General features: G+C 52.1%; 1 protein-coding gene across 5 annotated transcripts in view; it reads right to left on the bottom strand.

Moving 5' to 3' along the window:
• Positions 1 to 563: 563 nt before the first annotated feature.
• Positions 564 to 19,437, bottom strand: part of DHRS7B (dehydrogenase/reductase 7B) — a 44,503-nt gene continuing 25,629 nt past the window's right edge. For all 5 annotated transcript variants that reach the window (XM_070479247.1, XM_070479248.1, XM_070479250.1 and 2 more), the window contains 6 exons: positions 12,216 to 12,394; positions 7,944 to 8,053; positions 5,014 to 5,230; positions 4,576 to 4,668; positions 2,403 to 2,555; positions 564 to 1,027 (listed from right to left, as the gene is read on the bottom strand). In XM_070479247.1, the coding sequence (XP_070335348.1) occupies positions 822 to 1,027; positions 2,403 to 2,555; positions 4,576 to 4,668; positions 5,014 to 5,230; positions 7,944 to 8,053; positions 12,216 to 12,394 (958 nt within the window). In that variant the 3' untranslated portion in view covers positions 564 to 821. The remainder of the gene's footprint in view (positions 1,028 to 2,402; positions 2,556 to 4,575; positions 4,669 to 5,013; positions 5,231 to 7,943; positions 8,054 to 12,215; positions 12,395 to 19,437) is intronic.

The raw sequence follows: 19,437 nt of genomic DNA, 5'->3' as shown, positions 1-19,437 counted from the left end.
ACCAGAGTGAGAAGGGGTACAGGGGAGGCATCAGGGTGCGTGGGATAGCGGGGCCATTTGTTTACAGGGAGAGCGCCAAAGATTTTAGAACAGTTAGAGAAACTCTGACTTAATTCCAGAGGCCTGGGAATGCTAGTCTGCAGCTGGGTGGCATATGGTCCACAGGTAACCTGGCAATGACTTAGGCCTCCTGTCCACCGTGCAATGCCTACCACCCCCCTGAGCCTGTGGGGTGGGAACAGGGTGGGGGCCAGATCTGGAAAGGGAGCTTGGCTCTGCCTGTAGACCACATTCAGGGGAGGTGGCCAGAGGCAGACAAACAGCGGCCACCTCAGGGCAGCTGAGCAGAAGCTGTCACTGAAACAAGCCTGGTGCAGGAGGGCAGCTCCAACACACTGGACGGGGAGGCCAGTCACATGCTGACAATTTGCTGCACTGACCAAGACACTGGGGGCCCCGTAAACAGTGTGAAGGCCGCTGCCTCCCTGAGAACCAGGTTCAGGTGACATAAGGGTGTCTTCTGACCTTAAGATGCAGAGGCTTGAGGTATGAAAGAGGCGTGGTTCTGCCTGCCCTCAGGGACCACAGCTCCCAGGCTCCTTCCTTTATTTCATGTCCCAGAGTTTAGACCCTCCACCTGGAGGAAGCTGTCCTCACCCCTCCTGGTTCCCAGATGTCCTCCTAGTTCCCGTCCCCTGCCAGCAGGCCTGGCCAGGAGCCTGCAGGGGGAGTGTGTCTCCCTCCTTCCCCACCCGGGAGGCAGAAGTCCAACACAGTCCCCATGGAGCAGCGACTGCCCCACCTGGCCACCAGGACGGGCACTAGCTGTGCTTGGACTTCCGCTCCTTCCTGGCCCGGGAGGCCATGAGTCTAAAGAAGAGCCCAGGAGCCAGAGTTCGAAGGTAAACAGCCAGGGACGGCATCAGGTCGGCCAGCACCACATCCTTCTTCTTCTTCCCCAGAGCAGCCAGGACGTCTTGGGCCACCTGCACAGGACTTCGGCCCTGGGCCGTGGTCTCATCCATCACTGAAATGAAACAGGAAACTCACTGAGCTTGGGGGCAGCAGCCCCAAGGAGGACCTGAGCCAACTCTGGACACTGGGTCCCCCAGGGAGCTCTCCCAGGGGCTTGGGCAGCAGGTGCAGCGACCGTCCCTGCAGTCTGAGGAGGGCGGTAGACAGCTCAGAACTGTGGTCCACAGCCTGGGGGTGCCCAGCAGATGCTCCCTCACTCCCTGACCTGGGGCATTTCAGCCAGTTGGTGCCACCAGTGACTAAGGGTGCTGTGCCAGGGCAGTGGGCCATGCAGGGGCCAGGTGGGTGGGAGGGCTTCAGAGCACGCTGGCTGGAGTGAGAGGAGTGAGGCAGGTGGCAGGGCCCCTGTGTCTCGGGTGTGTGGGTGACGGGCAGGAAGGAAGCCTTGGTTTGTTTTGTCGACCAGAGGTCAGTGCAGGGGCACAGGATGTTACTTTTCCCTTGTCACTGGCGAACTGTGCCCACAAAGCAGGAGCAGCAGGCAGAGGGGAGGCCACCCACAGCCACAGTGGCGCTGCCCGGCTTCCTCTCCACCGTCAGCACAGAACAGCAGGTTTCTGCTGGCTGCTCATTTTTGAATGCCACAGAGGGAATTTTTTAAAAAGATTCTTAGGACTTCCCTGGTGGTGCAGTGGTTAAGACTCTGTACTTCCAATGCTGGAGGCATGGGTGCAATCCCTGGTCAGGGAACTAGATACTGCATGTCATGGGGTGTGGCCATTCTTCTAGGAATAAATGCATACGAACTTATCCAGCCTCGTGCTTCTGAATGGCTCCTGCTGCCTTGCTGAGTGAGGGGGCTGCTGCCGTGGGCATGGGTGGTCTTGGTTCAGGCTTGGCCAGGAGGCCCCTGGTGGACACCCAGCATACTCCCAGGAGCACGTCCCAGGAGGCAGGCCCTGAGCAAGTGCAGAAAGGCAGCTCGTGGGTCCACCAGCTGGGGAGGCAAAAGCCAGCTGGTCCTGGTTGGCCCCACCTGCACGCTGCGGCCTTGCCGATTGGGCCATTAATGGTGACTGCAGGTCAGCTGTGTGCTGTCTTTGGCCTCTGCCTACCCCTGAAATCTTGTCCCCCCAACACTGCAGGGGAACCTCACGGGAAGAGACCTGGCCTGGTCGCTTTAGCACTATCAACAGGCTAGCTGGAGTCTTGGCAGCATCTCAGCAGGGGCTCCCCTCAGCCCTGTTGTGGGCCTGTTCCCACAACTTCCTCCAGCCTGCAGGGTTCAGGGTAGAGATGGTTGGTGCTGAGGTTTGTCATCAGTATATATGACCAACCTCACAACGTCAGGTGGTTTAAACTGATACTCAATAAAACTGCAAAATCATCAGGGAGCTTTCACAGAGGAACGCACGCTGGGGCCTCACCTCCATACTTGGATCCGTCGGCTGTGACTGCGTTAAGGGAGAGATTGGTGTGGATGTACCCAGGGCTGATGACCGTCACCTCGATGTCATGCTGCTCCACCTCAGCCCGCAGACAGTCAAAGAAGGCCTGGGTTGCGTGTTTGGAGGCCGCGTCTGCAAAGGTCGGTGACCAGGGAGGGTAGGATGATGCTGGTCAGGATCCTGAACAGGAGGGCATCAGGTTTCCCACTCCGGTTCAGAGACTACCCTGTGCATCTTATGTACATGTACTCTCACAGGACACGACAGCCCATATGGTCAAAAGTTCGTAGGCATTCTTGCTCCTGCAAGTTCTAAGTGTGAATTTAATCTAAAAGTTAAAAAGTCTACTGTGTAAAACATTCAGATAGTTGAGAAGGAACTAAAGTTAGAAAGCGAAAATCCTCCTCACACCTCCCAGCGCAGTTCCTCAGAAGGGCCAGGCTGCTGGTGTCTCACATCAGCCAGGTCCCTGCACAGATGAGGACATGGCCATAGGTTGCTCCTATGGTCCATGTTACTCATGCTCAGAATTCTCTCTGTGGAAGGCTGGCTGGGCGGCTGCCGTGTGACTCAGGGTCACAGCCACAGAACGGGCTCAGCATTGTTTCAGGTTTTGCTGCTGAAAATGTCCAGGGATGCTCCCTGCCTGCATGGCAGCATGTGTGCAAACCCATGCTAGGCCCCCTCACATCTATCTGTCAGCTCCCACGGGGCAGCCTCGTGTGTGGAAGAGTCCCCAGAGCTCTGCGTGCTCACCTCCTGGATCCTCCCACCTGGCATCACAACAGCCCCGAGGGGACGAAGCCCCTCCCACTTCACGACTGGGGAGCCCACTGCCTGTGGGTTGGCGAAGGACTGTGCCCAGGAGGCACCACCTTGTCCAGCCTGGGGGCTATGAAGCTTCCAGACCAAGTGTGACCTACGCAGTCACAGCCAAGAGGAGGATAAAACTCAGACCAAATCCAGTGATGTCTAGAAACAACTCAGTGCAAAGAGCACTGTGCACCCCCAGCCTGAATCCCTGGTGTGGCCCCTGCTGTCAGCTGTGATGCCCACACATTTCCTGAGGAAGCCATCCTCTGCCAGTGACTAAAACCACCCACCAGCCCAGGACAAGTGTGGACACGGCATCCCCGGGTGTCTCAGGTTGTCCTGAGTGTGGCCGCGGGGGTGAGGGAGCTGGTGTGGGCTCACGAGCCCCACAGCTGGCCCTGGACACACACTTGCACCAGTAGTAGTGCTGGGCTGCATCCAGTTCTGATGGGCTCCCTGTCCAACTGAGTGTGACATGTGGCCCTCCTCTCCAGGCTCTGCCCCTCCCCTCCACACGCCCTCTCCCCTCCATACACCCCCTCCTCGCAGCTGCCTCAGGCATCTGGGGGCGAGGGGTTTGGTTACAACAGAGTGTTTCCTTGCGGACGGTGGACCAAAGAACACAGTTACCAGGACAGTGTGTGACATTACCGCTAACATTTTTAAACAAAGTAGAATCTGCCTGCTGGTGCGCCATGATGGTGCAGTCCCACCATCCTGGCACAGCTGTGCACACTGGGAGGTAAGTCTAAACTGAGGTCAAGCTGGCAGCATTTACACTTTCTGGAATTAATCTTACTGAAACTCTCACAGCGAGTGAATGCCCAGAGATAAAAACACAGAAGGACATGGCACACAGCACATCCCTGCTGCTGGCCACTGAGGAAGGCAGTCCCCTCAGGCACTGAGACAACCCCTGAGTTATGTGATGCCCATCCATTCAGCAAGTAGGGAGCTGAGTGGGAAGATACTGTCAAGCAGGAAAATGGAAGCACAGAACTACATGTAAGGGCCCCAGCGCTGCACATCTCATCACACGCAGAACTCTGGAGGCATGTGCAGTGATCGAACGGAGGGGCAGCACCTGTGGGCTGATGGTGGTGGTGGCACTGGGAGGGGACCTGGCACATAGTCACACGTGGTGTGAGGAGCAGAGCTGGGACTGAGCCCAGCTTCTGCTCAGGGGCACATGCCTCTCAGGTCCCCACACGCTGTGTTGAGCGTCCCTCATGTCTGAATTCTGGACAAGGAGCCTGCTGCCTTCACAACAGGAGTAAACAACAGACGTGCAGGCAGGAGGAGTCGGCAGGAACACCTGATGGGAGGAGGAAGCACTCACACGCGGATCGGAAAGGCAGGCTGATCTTGCCCTGGATGCTGCTGATCGCAACCACGTGGCCCTGGCGCCTTCTGATCATGGCAGGCAGGAGTGCTGTGGGGAGAGGGCAGAGGTCACCGTCGCTCACATGGAGAGCCGGGGAGGGCCATGTCTGAGAGTGTTCAGCCCCCTGTGCACTGCTGTGAGAACCGTGGTAGGACGTCAGAATGCTTCTGCCGTGCCCCGCCTGCACCTGGTAGGTCGCCAAACACGATGAAAGGATATGGAGGCAACAACACAGCTCAGGCCCAGGCCCAGAAAAGCCAACCCCGAGTTGCAAGGACAGCACTGACCCCAGGGTGGAGTGGATAAGCAGCAGGTCCAGGAAGAAGGAATCACAGGAAATGAAAACAATGCCAACCTGCCCGGGCACTTCTCCCTTCTGACCCAAGAACTTACCCTTTGTCAGAGCTACTGGACCAAAGTAGTTTGTCTCCATCACTCTCTTATCCACGTCTGGGCTGGTATCCACAATGGCACCTCGGTAGCTGATCCCAGCGTTATTGATGAGCACGTCCACGTGGCCAAAGCATTGCAGGATCTTGGAGGCAGCCCCTGCTATGGCTCCAGGGTCTGCGAGGTCGAAGGTCACCGTATAAGGCTTGTGTGTCTGCACCTGGTCAAGTGCGACAGAAGCCAAATGAACCTTCAGAGTGACGCTTTGCCCTGGATCCTCATCGTGGGGGTGGCCTAGCGTGAAGGACAGGCTGCAGCGCTTCCCTGAAGAATGTGGCCTCGGGGAGCCTGCCCGTCATGCTCACACCTGACCTGGGCAGCGCTGTGGGCAGGGGTCACAGACGAGGTGAGCAGGGCCCCCTCCACCCTAGGCCAGCAGGACACTGTACACTGTCCCACGTTACAGAGCTGCTTTGCCTCTCAGGCCAAGTCAGTTTATTCTTTGTTCACAAAACATTTTTATACACTCCTATGTGCCCAATGCTGTAGATACAGCAAAAGCAAGACGGACACGTTTCTGTCCTAAAGCATACGGTCTCATGGGGAAGACGGACACACTATAGCTGTAAAGAACGTCGCGAGAAAAAAACTACTAGTGGACATTCTGACTCAGAGGATGCCCTGAACCTAAGCAGATGAGAGAGGGGTGTGGAGTCGGAGAGGACCTCAGGAGTTGCTCTCTCCCTGGACAGCTCAAAGGCAGCGACTCAGCTCTGAGGTCAAACTCTTTGAACACCTGCAGCTTCCAGGGGGCCTGCTCATCCAGCAAAGTATAGAAAATGTTGCCTGATTTCAGTCATTAGCTCTGTGGTGACCACTCCCCTGTGGTGAGAAGCTGTGAGAAAGGCAACCCACATTTCTCATGCAGCTTCCAGGAGCCAAGGCAGACCCTGTCTCCCAAATACTGGGGCTGTATTCCAATGGTGGATGCTGTTCTGATGGCTGACCTCCATCTTCTTGTCATGGCTGCAGGAAACAAGATCAATACAAAATACCCAGCTGTGTTTCTAATACCAACAATGAATAATCTGAACGAGAAATTAGGCAAGCAAGACCTTTTATAATAGCAGCTAAGAGAATTAAATCCTTAGGAATAAATCTAACTAAAGAGGTTGAAAGACTTGTACATGGAAGGCGGTAAGACACATGATAAAAATGAAAATTTAAACACATGGAAAGACATCCCATGTTCATGGATTGGAAGACTTAACATTGTTAAAGTGACAATAAAGTGATCTAGACTCAACACAATTCCTATCAAAATCTCAATGCCATTTTTGTCAGGTAAAAAAAGTCCTAAAATCCATATAGAAATGCAATAGCTTTCAGGAATAGCAGAACAATTTTGGAGACAAGAAAAGTTGGAAGATTCACACTTTCAGTCTTTGAAACTTACTACTGAACTACGCAGATTAAAACAGTATGGTAATGACATAAGGACAGGCATATAGATCAGTGGAACAGAATACAGTGCCCAGAAACAAACCCTTAAATTTAAGCATTTTGACAAGGTTGCCAAGGCCATTCAAGAGGGAAAGGAACTCTGGGCAAACTAGATATCCACATGCCAAAGAATGAAGCTGGAATCTTACCTATCACCATGTACAAACATGGCCTCCAGGGCTTCTCTGGTGGTCCAAGGGTTAAGAACCCGCCTGCCAGTGCAGGAGACAGGAGACTCAGTTTTGATCCCTAAGTCAGGAAGGTCCCATGAAGGAAATAGCAACCCACTCCAGTATTCTTGCCTGGAAAATTCCATGGATAGAGGAGCCTGGCAGGCTACAGTCCATGGCATCACAAAGAGTCAGATGTGACTGAGCACATACACTCAATATCTAGAGTATACATAGAACTCCTCAACAACAAACAACCTGATTACAAATCAGGAAAAGGACTTGAATTGACATTTCTCCAATTAAGATATATAAATAAGCACATGAAAAGATGCTCAGCACCACCTGTAGTTAAGGAAATGCAAGTCAAAAGCACAATGAGATTCCACTTCTATCTCCTAGGACAGTATAATTAAGAAACAGAAAACAGCCAAGTGCTGGCACAGATGTGAAGTCAGAACCCCTGTGCAGTGCTGGTGAGACTGTAACTTGGTGCAGCTGCAAGTGGAAAACAGTTTGCAGTTCCTCAAAAGGTTAAACTAAATCTACCACAAACCCTGCCATTACATTCCCAGGGATGTCCAAAACAGCTGAAAGCAGGTACTGGAGCAGATACATGTCCACCTGTGTCCACATCAGCATCATTCACAACAGCCCACAGGTGGAGATGCCTTGCAGTACGTCAAGAAAATGGACAGACCAAGTGTGGAACATCTGTATACACAACGGAATACCACTCCCTCAGAAAGAGGAAAGAAGTTCGGACACACGCTGTAACGTGGATGAACCCTGAAGACAGTACGCTTAGAGAAATAGCTAGTCATAGAAAAACAAATATTTTCATTTATATGAGGTATCTAGAACAAGCAAATTCATAGAAAGTAGAATAGACATTTCCAGGGACTGGAAAGCAGAGGAAAAAGTGGATTGTTTAAGTGGGAGCACAATTTTTGTTGGGGACAGACAAGTGATCATTACAAACATGGTGAATGCACTTACTATCACTGAACTGTAAGCCTGTAAGAGGTTAAAATGATAAATATGTGTATTCCCCCACAAATAAAACGTTAAAAGTCATTGCCAACCTCCCACCACCAAAAAGAGATGAATAGGTACTGGGGGGGGATGGGGAGAACTCATAGAGAGACCTCTCTAAGCATGCAGTGGTACAGAGTGGTGGGTCTGAGCCCAGTCTGCTGTGAAGACCTGCAGAGGACGGGTTGCACCTGTTCCCCAGGCAAGTCCCCCAGGCTCACTCACCTCCGGAGTCCGGGAAGCAGCAAGTTCTTGGCTGAGCTCCTCCAGGGCCTCGGCGTTCCGGCCACAGAGCACCAGCCTAGCACCCGCAGCGTGAAAAACTCTGGCACATTCTAGGAGACAAGAAAGCAGCCTGTCGTCTGGGGAGACCCAGGCCCTCGGCCCCGTCAGCTCAGCTCCCAGCTCCCCAGCCTCAAACTGCGGGCCATTTCTACCCCAAGCATCGGTACTAGCCCTGCTGTGGAGGGGTGTGGGGCTGGGAGTCGGGGCCCTTGCAGAGCCATGTTCAGGGCTGTGACACATCCACGGGCAGGAGGGAGGCTAGAGACAGACTATCGGGTACCAGGCTCAGGATTTTCCAACACAGTCTTCAGCTCTGACCCCCGCTGTGAGCAGGATCCCCGCTGTCACAGTGAACAAGCTCCGTGAGGCAAGGGACATGCCCAACAGCAGCACCAGAGTCGCCCCCGTCCCCGAGGCCTGTGGTTCCGAGGCCTGTGGTTCGCTGTCACCTCAATACAATAGGCACATGTGTGCCAGGGGCGCTTCTGTGGACACACAGGACTCTAGTGAGGGGGTGGGGAGACCCCCCCAGACCTGAAGCCTGTAGGGATGTTCCTCCCGAGATTGCCCAGGCCCAAGGGCTCATAGACACACATGCTCTCTGCACACTACGTTGCTCAGTTGTGTCCAACTCTCTGCGACCCAACGAACTGCCAGGCTCCTCTGTCCGTGGGATTCTCCAGGCAAGAATACCACAGTGGGTTGCCATTTCTCTCCACACAGTGAGGACAGAAAGTGGGGAGGCTGACAGCCTTGCAAGAAGGTTAAAGAACAGCAGGGGGACAATAAGAGCAATATCACTTCAAAATGATGGGAGGCAGGAGGATGAGACCAGGCACCTCTGAGTCACTAGAGCATCCAGGTGACAACTAAGACCAAGGCAGGGCAGAGTCCAAAAGTACCTGGGCACCTGTCTTCGTCAACATTTGGTGGCAAAGCAAAAAGCGGGCTTGTCAGCTCAGGAATTCAGAGAAGGAGCTGAACGGTCCAGATGGGGGGACAGGAGTGGGCTGCCCAGGGTCCCAGGCAGCAGGAGCCCAGCTCTCTGAATGCTGGCAAGTCCCTTCCCCACTTCATCCCCCAGCCTCTCCACAGAGGGAGTGGGGCTGCAGACAACTCTGGGTTCCCACAGACATCACTCTCCAGCCACACAAGGGGGCCTCTGACCTGTTTCCTCCAAGCTCTAGTGTCAGAATTCGAGGGAAGGGCCAGATTGGGCATGGTCGGGGCAGAATCACCATGACTGGGCCGGCCAGGGTCACCTGGGAACCCCAAGACCACAATGGGAAGGGTGGCAGGAGCAAGGAGTGATGCCCCAAACACGGCCGAGCGGTGACTGCCGCGAAGCTCAAAGCCCCGAGGTCAAGAGGACAGACATGAGTGAGACTTCCTGTGACGGACTCAGTCTCCCTGAGAGGCCTCCTCATCCCCACTTCCCTCTTGCGAGGACTGAGTGCGTCACGGCAGCCTCAGGCAGAAAGAAAGTGCCAGCCAGGGCTAAGTGTGTTTCTAAGCCGCCTTTTTAGGACTGCTCAAAGGACATCCCTGGTGGTCCAGTTTATTAGGACTCCCCACTTCCACTGCAGGGGGCAACTGTTCAATCCCTGGTTGGGGAATTAAGATCCCCCATGCCATGCTGCAAGGCCAAAAAACAAATTAAAAAACTGAATGTTGGCAAAAATGGAAACGTGGGGTTTAAAGGGCCACAGCCTGTCCTCACTGGAGGCCTGGCCGTGCTCAGGTGCCCACGAGCAGGTCTGTGCAGCCCCCATGGCCCCAGCTGACCATGCAGCCACCCTAGGTATAAGACTAAGTCTCAGGCCTAGCAGTCAAGTGGAGTCTTGGTGCTGTGGGCACGGATCCAGGGTTGGAGGAGGCTCTGGGGTCCAGGCGACATCCTTCCCTGGCCAAAGTGAGGGCATAATGCCAGTGTCCCTCAGGAAAGGAGGGAGGAGGTTCCGGGTGACAATGCCCTCTTTCCAGACACAGCTCCTCCTGCAGTCTCACTCGCTCCCCTGAAGCCCATCCTGACCAAGGACTCAAACCCAGACTGAATCAAGCCCCTGCTCTGGCCCCGGGTGGGCTACTTGGGTCACAGCCCAGCTGAGTCTCCTAGGGTGCAGTGGGGCAGGGGTGGGGGGTGCTCTCACAGAGACCCTCAGCGTTCCCGAGGCCAGTTTCCTACCCTTCCCAAAGCCCTGCTGGCTTCCTTATCCTGTTTCATCCTGACCTGACCGCCATGGTGGACATTCTGTGAGCTGCCACCAAGACCTAAGGTGGGGGACACAGGGGTCCACATGGCTCTGGAGACTGTCATCCACTTCCCAGCAAAACAAAGGGAGGAAATTAGAGCTTGCACAGGAATGATGGGGATGCAAACAACAGACTGGGGAGATGCCATTTTCATTTCCTGAAAAAGCTGATACAGAGAAGGGTGGAAGGAGAAGGAGCACATTTATCTCGGCTGCCAACCAGTCCCCAGGCCTCTAGCCCTGCTGGCTTATAACCCACCAGCTGCTCACAGCTGTGGAGCCAAGATGTGTCCCTTCACCCGGTGTCCTGCTGATCCACAGGACAAGCTGGGAGACATAGCAGGAGGAACACGGAGGGCCGTACGAGCACCTGGCGTGTCTGCCAGGCCTCCAGGGTGGCCAAAGTGGGCAGAGCCACACGGGTGGGCGAGGTCTCCTCCCCACAACCCATGGGCAGTGGCCAAGGGGTGTCTGTACCGAGGCCAGAGGGGAAGAGACACACGGCCTCCTGGACCTCTGATGGGACCCAGGAAACAGCAGGAAGAGCACAGACACACAAAGACACACAGACCCCAGTGCTGCACGAGGAAACGGGATGAAGAGAGGACAGCCTCTCCCCTACACACGTGCAGGCTGGCCCCGCAGCTGCCTCTCCCGCAAAGCCAACCCTCAGACGCTCTTCAAGGACGCTAAAAAAAAACACTTCTGTCTGCTGCAAAGCAGTGGCCGCTAAGAATCTATATTTAGAGCTGAGTAAGGTCAGAGGCTCGGCTGTGGCTTGAGGCCGGGAGATCTGATGACAGACCTCAGGTCACCCCCCAAGACCTCACCTGACCACCATGCTGGTGCACGCACAGACCCCTGCTCCCCGAAGCCTGCAGGCCCCCTGGCCACCTGCAGTCCAGTCCTCATCTGCTCCCCCATGTTCCCACAGCCCCCGCACGGCCTTGCTACTCTGGGCCCTTCCTGCCCACCTTGCTGCCTCCCCAGGGAGAGGAGACGCGGGCTTGCATTTGGCTTTGGGTTTCTGCCTACAGATCCCAGGAGGAGTCAGGCCTTCCCTGAGTGTGTGGAGGGCTCGGGAGATGAGCCTGAGCCAGAACACACCTGGGTGCTGCGCCTGCCAGCTGTGGGGAACACATGGGGTACACACGGGCAGAAGTCCCTCCTCTCTGTAGGACCTGGGCTCCCCGAGGGGAGGACCCTGCCTCCTGTCATCTGTCCCAGCATGTGGTGGGAGACACAAAGGTGCTGGGTGTACCCCACTGCAGGGTGCCTCTTGGCCTCATTCCACGGAACTGAGCACCAGTGTGGGGAGTATGTAGGGTGGCGTGGCACACGTGCAGATTCCAACACACCTGCACTGGTACGCTCTGCTGAGGGCAGCCTGGGACCCAGAAGCTCCATGTGGGTCTAGAACCAGACTAGAACTGAGCCCAGCTGAAGACTGGCTGAGGAACAGCTGATGCCTCATTGATGCTGTCCTGATCTGCCCGGATACAGCTGAAGGTCCCGTGAAGAACAGTGAGGAGAAGGTGACCCCAGAGCCTTAAACCAGAGATGCGGATGAATCTAGTAAAGACCCTCAAAGAAGCAAACACATTTTTCAATTCAATGGACATGAGTTTGAGCAAACTTCGGGAGACGGTGAAGGACAGGGAAGCCTGGCGTGCTGCAGTCCATCTCTGGGGACCTCTTTGGGGTCGCAAAGAGTCAGACATGATGGAGCGACTGAACAACTAGGAAGTTGGGTGCCACCACATACAGATGCCCGTCTCCACGCTGACTGGCACTGAGGCCGCCCCAGACATGCGCGTGGCCTTCTCCCTGGCTGCCACCTCCAGCCCTGGCGCTCCCATGGCCTTTTCCTCCTGGCCCTCGCTGCCCAGTCGCCAGTCGACATCACGTGTCTGCAGCCACACCCCCGGCCCCCCCGCCACAGCACTGCCCCACGACCCACCTCGGCCCAGGCCCGACGTGGCGCCGGTGATGACCACCACGGCGTTCCGGACGTAGGCCCTCATGCGCAGCCACTGAAGCAGCTTGAAGAGGCTGAAGAGGCCCACGCAGCCCAGGAGCAGGGGCAGAATGGCCGTGGAGGTGATGAAGTCCATGACCCGTGCCCTCAGCAGACTCTTCCTGGAAGAACAAAGTACATAAATTAGTGACAAGCTGGGGGGACACCAGGGACTTGGCCATCCTCCGCCCCTGAGTCTGACACAGACCCCAGGTCCCACGTCTGGGCCTCAGTTCTGAGCCCAGCAGGATCTCCCCAGGCCCCGCACCCCGTGTGGACCGTTCAGCATGGTAGAACCATCTTCCTCTCTATAGGGACACAAGCAGGCATCGCAGGCTGAGCTGGGTGGCTGAGGACCCGCTCCTGGAGTGTGTCAGCACCCACCGGAGTCTCCCTCAGAAACCTGTTTTGGGGAAATTGACACCACCCAATATTATTTCCAATTCCTGGTATTTGTGAAATGAGAAAAGTTTTTCTGTAAAAAAGGAAAAAGGAAGCCATACGATCCTTACACTCCTCTCAGAAGAGACGTCCCCTGGACGGTGTCCTCAGTGGCCATGGGCCTCAGGATGCCCCAAGGGACTCACAGCATGGTGAGCACCCTCTGCGATACGGGCACAGACTCAAGCCTGGAGCGGAGGCTGCACATTGTGGCCTGTGCCCGCCCAGTGTCACTGGTGAGCCATGTCCCCCCAAAAATCAGGAGGCCATGGCAGTGGGCAAACAGCTGTGCATGGTCTACACTTAGGAAATGTCCACTCCTTCCACGACTTACCCCCCACTCCCCACACCCCCATGCCCAGAGGGGAGACATGGGGCTAAAGGCACGTTGAGGAGGAGCTGAGGGGAGCAGTACCATGTGTGCCACCCAGAGAAGGTGGCCCGAGGCCCTCCAGGACCATGAGATTAGGGGCTCGGGGAAGAAGGGCTGCAAATCAGAAGAGACTTCAATCATTCGTCGGACTGAATGACTTCACAAAGCCCTTGCCCAATCCCAAGCCCTCAGTTCAGTTCAGTCGCTCAGTCGTGTCTGACTCTTTACAACCCCAAGGACTGCAACATGCCAGGCTTCCCTGTTCATCATCAACTCCTGGAGCTTGCTCAAACTCATGTCCGAGTCAGTGATGCCATCCAACCATCTCGTCCTGTCATCCCCTTCTCCTCCTGCCTTCAATCTTTCCCAGCATCAGGGTCTTTTCCAATGAGTCAGTTCTTCACATCAGGTGACCAAAGTATTGGAGTTTCAGCTTCAGCATCAGTCCTTGCAATGGATATTCAGGACTGATTTCCTTTAGGATTGACTGGTTTGATCTCTGTGCAGTCCAAGGGACTCTCAAGAGTCTTCTCCAACACCACCGTTCAAAAGCATCAATTCTTCAGCACTCAGCCCCGCATGTATAAGGATGTGTTTCCCCTCTTCCCAAGACAGCACCCACTCTGTGGTGCCTCGAAGGCAGGAACACATGGAACCCTTATGGGCCCACCTGTGTGTGCCTGTGAGGCCCTGACCCTGACGTCCAGATTTGTGAGGGCCATCCTGATCTAAGCTACAGGGCTCTGTTCCAGTTGGAAATGTCAACAAAGCTAGTTCAGTGTTCAGATTAACTTTTCACCTGCCTTTCCCATACACCTAAAATCTTAATCAGCATAAAAAATTAACATCCGTGGACAAACATCTGCAAAAACGACTCTTTCCTATCAACATCCGCTTAATCTACTTCTGAAACACCCCGGCTACTGTCTGCTAAGTGGGCATATTCCCCTCTCACCTGCCACTGTGCCAAGCCCACACATGAATGTCCTGGCAATCCAAGTGGCTTCCAAAGCACCTAGCTCTTTACCTGGGTACTACTGGCACCAATACCTAGCCTCAACTGAATGTTCAGGCCCAGAAGCAAGGGGAGGACCTAGAGGTCCTTTGGCGCCTAGGAAGTTCTCAGGGAGGTTCAGTGCAGGTAGGAGCACCTCCGGCACCCGTGGATCTGTGGGTGCCGCCTGGGGACCTTCACAGGGCCCAGCCCTGAAGACTGTGAGTACACTTCAACCCAGCAGGATGGCTATGCAGGAAGAGCTTTATCCCCATGGCCACCCCAGATCCTCATACAAAGTAGGTCCCAAGAAGGAGAACACTGCTTGGCTCAAATGACCCAGGCCCAGCCACTGCCCAGGAAGCCCAGGAGGTAGGGACACTGCTTATGGAAGGGCAACAGGCTCAGCTTTCCGGAGACCACAGCCCTGTGGAGCCTGCCCATGTCAGGCTTCACTGAAGGCTAAAAGTGAAGCAGCAAGCACCAGCACACAGCCGTGTTGCCTCCCAAATTCAGAGGTTTCAGAGGCCGTCTGGAGAACACAGACATGGCGGTGGCAGCACAGGGGCTCAGAGACGAGCCCTCACCCTGCTGGCCGGGCACACAACCTGCTTCGGCCTCTTCCAAGCCTGGGTGGGGGCCACTCCGCTGGGGTCTTGGCACCCGAGTTTGTAAAGCGAGGTCTGTAAAACAGGTCTGTGGTGAAGGATGAATTAACACAGAGAAGTATGTGGGTCCCTGGCCCAGGGTAAGAGCTCAGTAAACACGGCTTGCACCAGCAGCAGCATCATGACCCATCACTAACCAAAAGCCCAGGAATCAATTTCACAGCAATCAGATCTCCAAGGTTGTCTGAAGGGGTCTCTGGTTTATGAAATAAAGGAAACTCATCAAATATTGCTATAATTTAATTTTTATGCCTCATAAACCTCCTGGTTTAATTAAAGTAACAAATAGGAAGAAAGAGACAGAATCCCATATCCCAGACTTCCCTAGTGGTATAGTGGATAGGAATCTGCCTGCCAATACAGGGGACACAGGTTCGATCCCTGGTCCAGGAAGATTCCACATGCCATGGAGCAACTATGTCCATGTGCCACAACTACCAAGCCTGTGTTCTAGAGCCCAGGCGCTGCAACTACTGAGCCCACGTGCCCTAGCTACGGAAACCCAAGCTCCCTAGAGCCTCTGCTCTACAAGAAAGAAGCCACGGCAATGAGAAACTCACATACTGCAACTAGACAGCAGTCCCAGCTCACTGCAACTATACAAAAGCCTGTACAAAACTGTACAAAAGCCCAGCACAGCCAAAAATTTAGAAATAAATAAATAATACTAAAACATAACATACAGAAATTGGTTGCATCACTTTACACTAACAATGAAATACCAGAAATGAACAAGCAATCCCTTTAAAAATAGCATGAACAAATAAAATAAAATACTCAGGAATAAACCTGACCAAGGAGGTAGAAGACTTATATGCTGAGAACTATAAAACATTAATAAAGGAAACAGAAGGTAATTCAAAGAAATGGGAAGATATCCTATGTTCTTCAATTGGAAGAATACTGTTAAAATGGCCATGCTACCCAAAGTAACATACAGACTTAATGTGACCCCTATCAGTTTACCTATGACATTTTTCACAGAACTAAAACAAATGATCCCAAATTTTATATGGAACCATTAAAGACCCAGAATTGCCAAAGCAGTCCTGAAGAAAAAGAACACAGCAGGAGGCATAAACCTCCCAGCCTTCAGATAACACTACAAAGCTACAGTCACTTGAAACAGCATGGTATTGGCACAGAAACAGACACATGGATCACAGGAAAAGAACAGAGAGCCCAGAAATAAATTCAAAGACCTACAGACATTTTCCCAGTAAGCGGCCTGAGGGGACCCCTAAAAATGGTGTGCTATTCACTTGACCCAGAAAACCCCACTAAATCATGCAAATCAAGAGGTTCAAATCTTCGTGTTCACTGTAAGAACATTCGTAAAACTGCCCAGGCCATAAAGGATATGAATATCCGAAAAGCCACCAAGTATCTGAAGGATGTCACTTCAAAGAAGCAATGTGTGCCATTCCATTGTTATATCGGTGGAGTTAGTAAGGTGTGCACAGGCCAAACAGTGGGGCTGGACACAGGGTCGGTGGCCCAAAAAGAGTGCTGAATTTCTACTGCACATGCTGAAAAATGCAGAGAGTAATGCTGAACTTAAGGGCTTAGATGTAGATACTCTGGTCATTGAGCACATCCAGGTGAACAAAGACCCCAAGAGGCGGTGCAGGACTTACAGAGCTCACAGTCGGATCAACCCCTACATGAGCTCTCCCTGCCACATTAAGATGAGCTTACTGAAAAAGAACAGGTTGCTCCTAAACCAGAAGAGGAGGTTGCGCAGAAGAAAAAGATATCCCAGAAGAAACTGAAGAAACAAAAACATATGGCTCGGGAATAAATGCCACAGAAAATAAATGCAAATAAAAGTTAAAAAAAAAAAAGACCTATGGACAATTAATCTTCAACACAGGAGGAAATAACATACAATATGGGGGAAAAAAGTTATGTTCAGCAAGTAGTGCTGGAAAAGCTGAACAGCTACATGTAAATCAATGAAGTTAGAACACACCCCTCACACCATACACAAAAATAAACTCAAAATGACTTACAGACTTAAATATAAGATGTGTCTGACTCTTTGTGAACCCATGGACTGTCCATGGAATTCTCCAGGCCAGAATACTGGAGTGGGTAGGTAGCCTTTCCTTTCTCCAGGGGATCTTCTCAACCTAGGGACTGAACCCACATCTCCCGCATTGCAGGTTGATTCTTTACCAGCTGAGCCACAAGGGTAACCCAAGAATACTGAAGTGGGTAGCCTATCCCTTCTCCAGTGGATCTTCCTGACCCAGGAATAGAACTGGGGTCTCCTGCACTGCAGGTGGATTCTTTACCAAGTGAACTATCAGGGAGGCTCAAATATAAGACAGGACACCATAAAACACCTTGAAGAAAACACAGGCAAAACATTCTCTGACATAAATGGTACCAATGTTTTCTTAGGTCAGTCTCCCAAAGAGATATAAATAAAAGCAAAACTAAACAAATGGGACCTAGTCAAACTTACAAGCTTTTGCAAAGCAAAGGAAACCACAAACAAAATGAAAAGACTTAAAAAAAAAAAAAAAGACTGGGGGAAAATACTTGCAAATGATGTGATCAACAAGGCTTAATTTCCAAAATATATAAACAGCTCACACAACTAAACAAACAACCCAATCGAAAAATGGGCAGAAGATCTAAATAGACATTTCTCCAAAGAAGATGTCCATGGGTAACAGGCCCATGGAAAGACACTCATCACCATTAATCATTAGAGAAATGCCAATGAAAAGCACAGTGAGGGGCCAACTCTCTCCAGTCAGAAGGGCCACGATTAAAAGTAAACGTTGGAGAGGGTCTGGCGAATAGGGAGCCCTCTTCTACTGTTGGTGGGAATGTAAGTTAGTGCAGCCAGCCTGTATGGAAAACAGTATGGAGGTTCCTCAAAAAACTAAAACTAGAGCTGCCATGTGATCCAGCAATCCCACTCCTAGGCATACACCCACACAAAACTATAATTCAGAAAGATACATGCATCATTAGGTTCAGAGCAGCACTATTTACAATAGCCAAGACCTGGAAATAACCTAAATGTCCATCAATAGATGCATGGATACAGAAGATGTAGTGTGTATACATATGTCAGGGAATGTTTAACAGTAGGATTCCTGTGTGCCGTTTCCTATCTCTCTTGAGCCCTCTGTTCCTTATCAGTCCCTGTCAGGGGCAAGAGGAGCTGGCAAACTGCTCCCAGGACTGAGATCAGAGAGATGGGATGCTTGCATAGGATTTCCTTCATTAGCTTTTCCATTTGGTGAAAGGGATTATTTATGACCCTCTTTTGATATGGATTGCCTTTTGGCTTTATGGCCTCTATTCCTCCTTGCTTCCTTGGTAACTTGTAAAGTCTGGTCTCTTGATCTTTATCTGAAGAAGCTACTTTGTATTATGGTATATATACTCACACAGAATTCAATAAAGCACCCTTGTTCCACCAGAGACTTGGGTCCCCGTGTCCTTCTCTTCTCTCTCTCTTTTTCTGGCTGATTCCCTGGAGTGCGGAGGCCTGCTGTGTAACCCAGGGAATATTAGCCTCTTTCCTTCTTTCACTTTCTCATTGTCGACACCAGACCACCAGGTTCCGGTCCATTAAAGGACCCCAACAAGTGGCGCCCGAACAGGGACCTGGTATGTGCGGTACTTTGGAGGGAGTGACTCAGGGCCTATTGAGGTCGGTAAGTACAAGGACATGGGTCAAACGGCTGGAAGGCCCCATCACTTTTCTACTTCATCATTTAAAGTTCAGGGACTTTTGGTTTCATGCCAGCGAATAGAGGTTTGCCTTCAAACAATGGTTGAACATAATCCCTGGTTCCCTGATGAAGGCAGTTTTGATTTAGAAATTTGGCACCGGGTCAAAGAGAATGTTGAACGAGCCGCCAGAGGGGGAAAAATATTCCAATTGATTTCTGGCCCCTGTGGGCTCTCATTAAAGCTGTAATTCTGCCATTTCAAGGCAATTCTAGCCCTCCCAATATTCGACGACAGAACACTTATTACATGAATATGAATTAGATGATAAACTTTACAAAAGGCCCAATTAGAACAACATAAAATATTTCAGAATTTTCCTACAAGCCCTGCCCCGGCTGCTCCAAATACTCCTCCACCATAAACTCCAATCAAACTATTATTCAACAACTATTTTTTGAACTACAATCTGTTATTAGAAACTGCAATTCAAAAAAAAAGAAGAAACTGCAATTCTCCCATTTATATTACACATATTCGAGCACATTCTTGCCTCCCTGGCCCCATGACTCATGATAATAAGCAGGCTGATAAACTGGTTTCCTTTGCTACTCCGGAGGAACAGCATGTTCTGTTACACAACAATGCTGGCTCCCTACACCAGCTATGGAAAATCCCATACCGCCAGGCTAAAGAAATTATTAATAATTGCTCTACTTGCAGACCCCTGCATCTTCAACCCGTTGCACAAGGTATTAATCATCATGGTTTGCAACTTAATGAACTATGGCAAATGGATGTAACTCATTGCCCTGAACTTTCTCCATCTTCTTTCCTATACGTCTGTATCGACACAAATTCTTCTTTTATCTCGGCCACACCTCTTCGCGGTGATGCTACACAATACATTATAACTCACTTATTAGCTTGTTTTGCTGTAATGGGAACGCCTAGCTCTACTGAAACAGACAATGGCCCTGCCTATATTTCTAG

The sequence above is a fragment of the Odocoileus virginianus genome, chromosome 17, assembly GCF_023699985.2.
Source record: "Odocoileus virginianus isolate 20LAN1187 ecotype Illinois chromosome 17, Ovbor_1.2, whole genome shotgun sequence".
Classification (NCBI taxonomy): Eukaryota; Metazoa; Chordata; class Mammalia; order Artiodactyla; family Cervidae; genus Odocoileus; species Odocoileus virginianus.
Note: the sequence above shows the minus strand (reverse complement) of the source record. Positions and strands in the feature narration are given on the sequence as shown.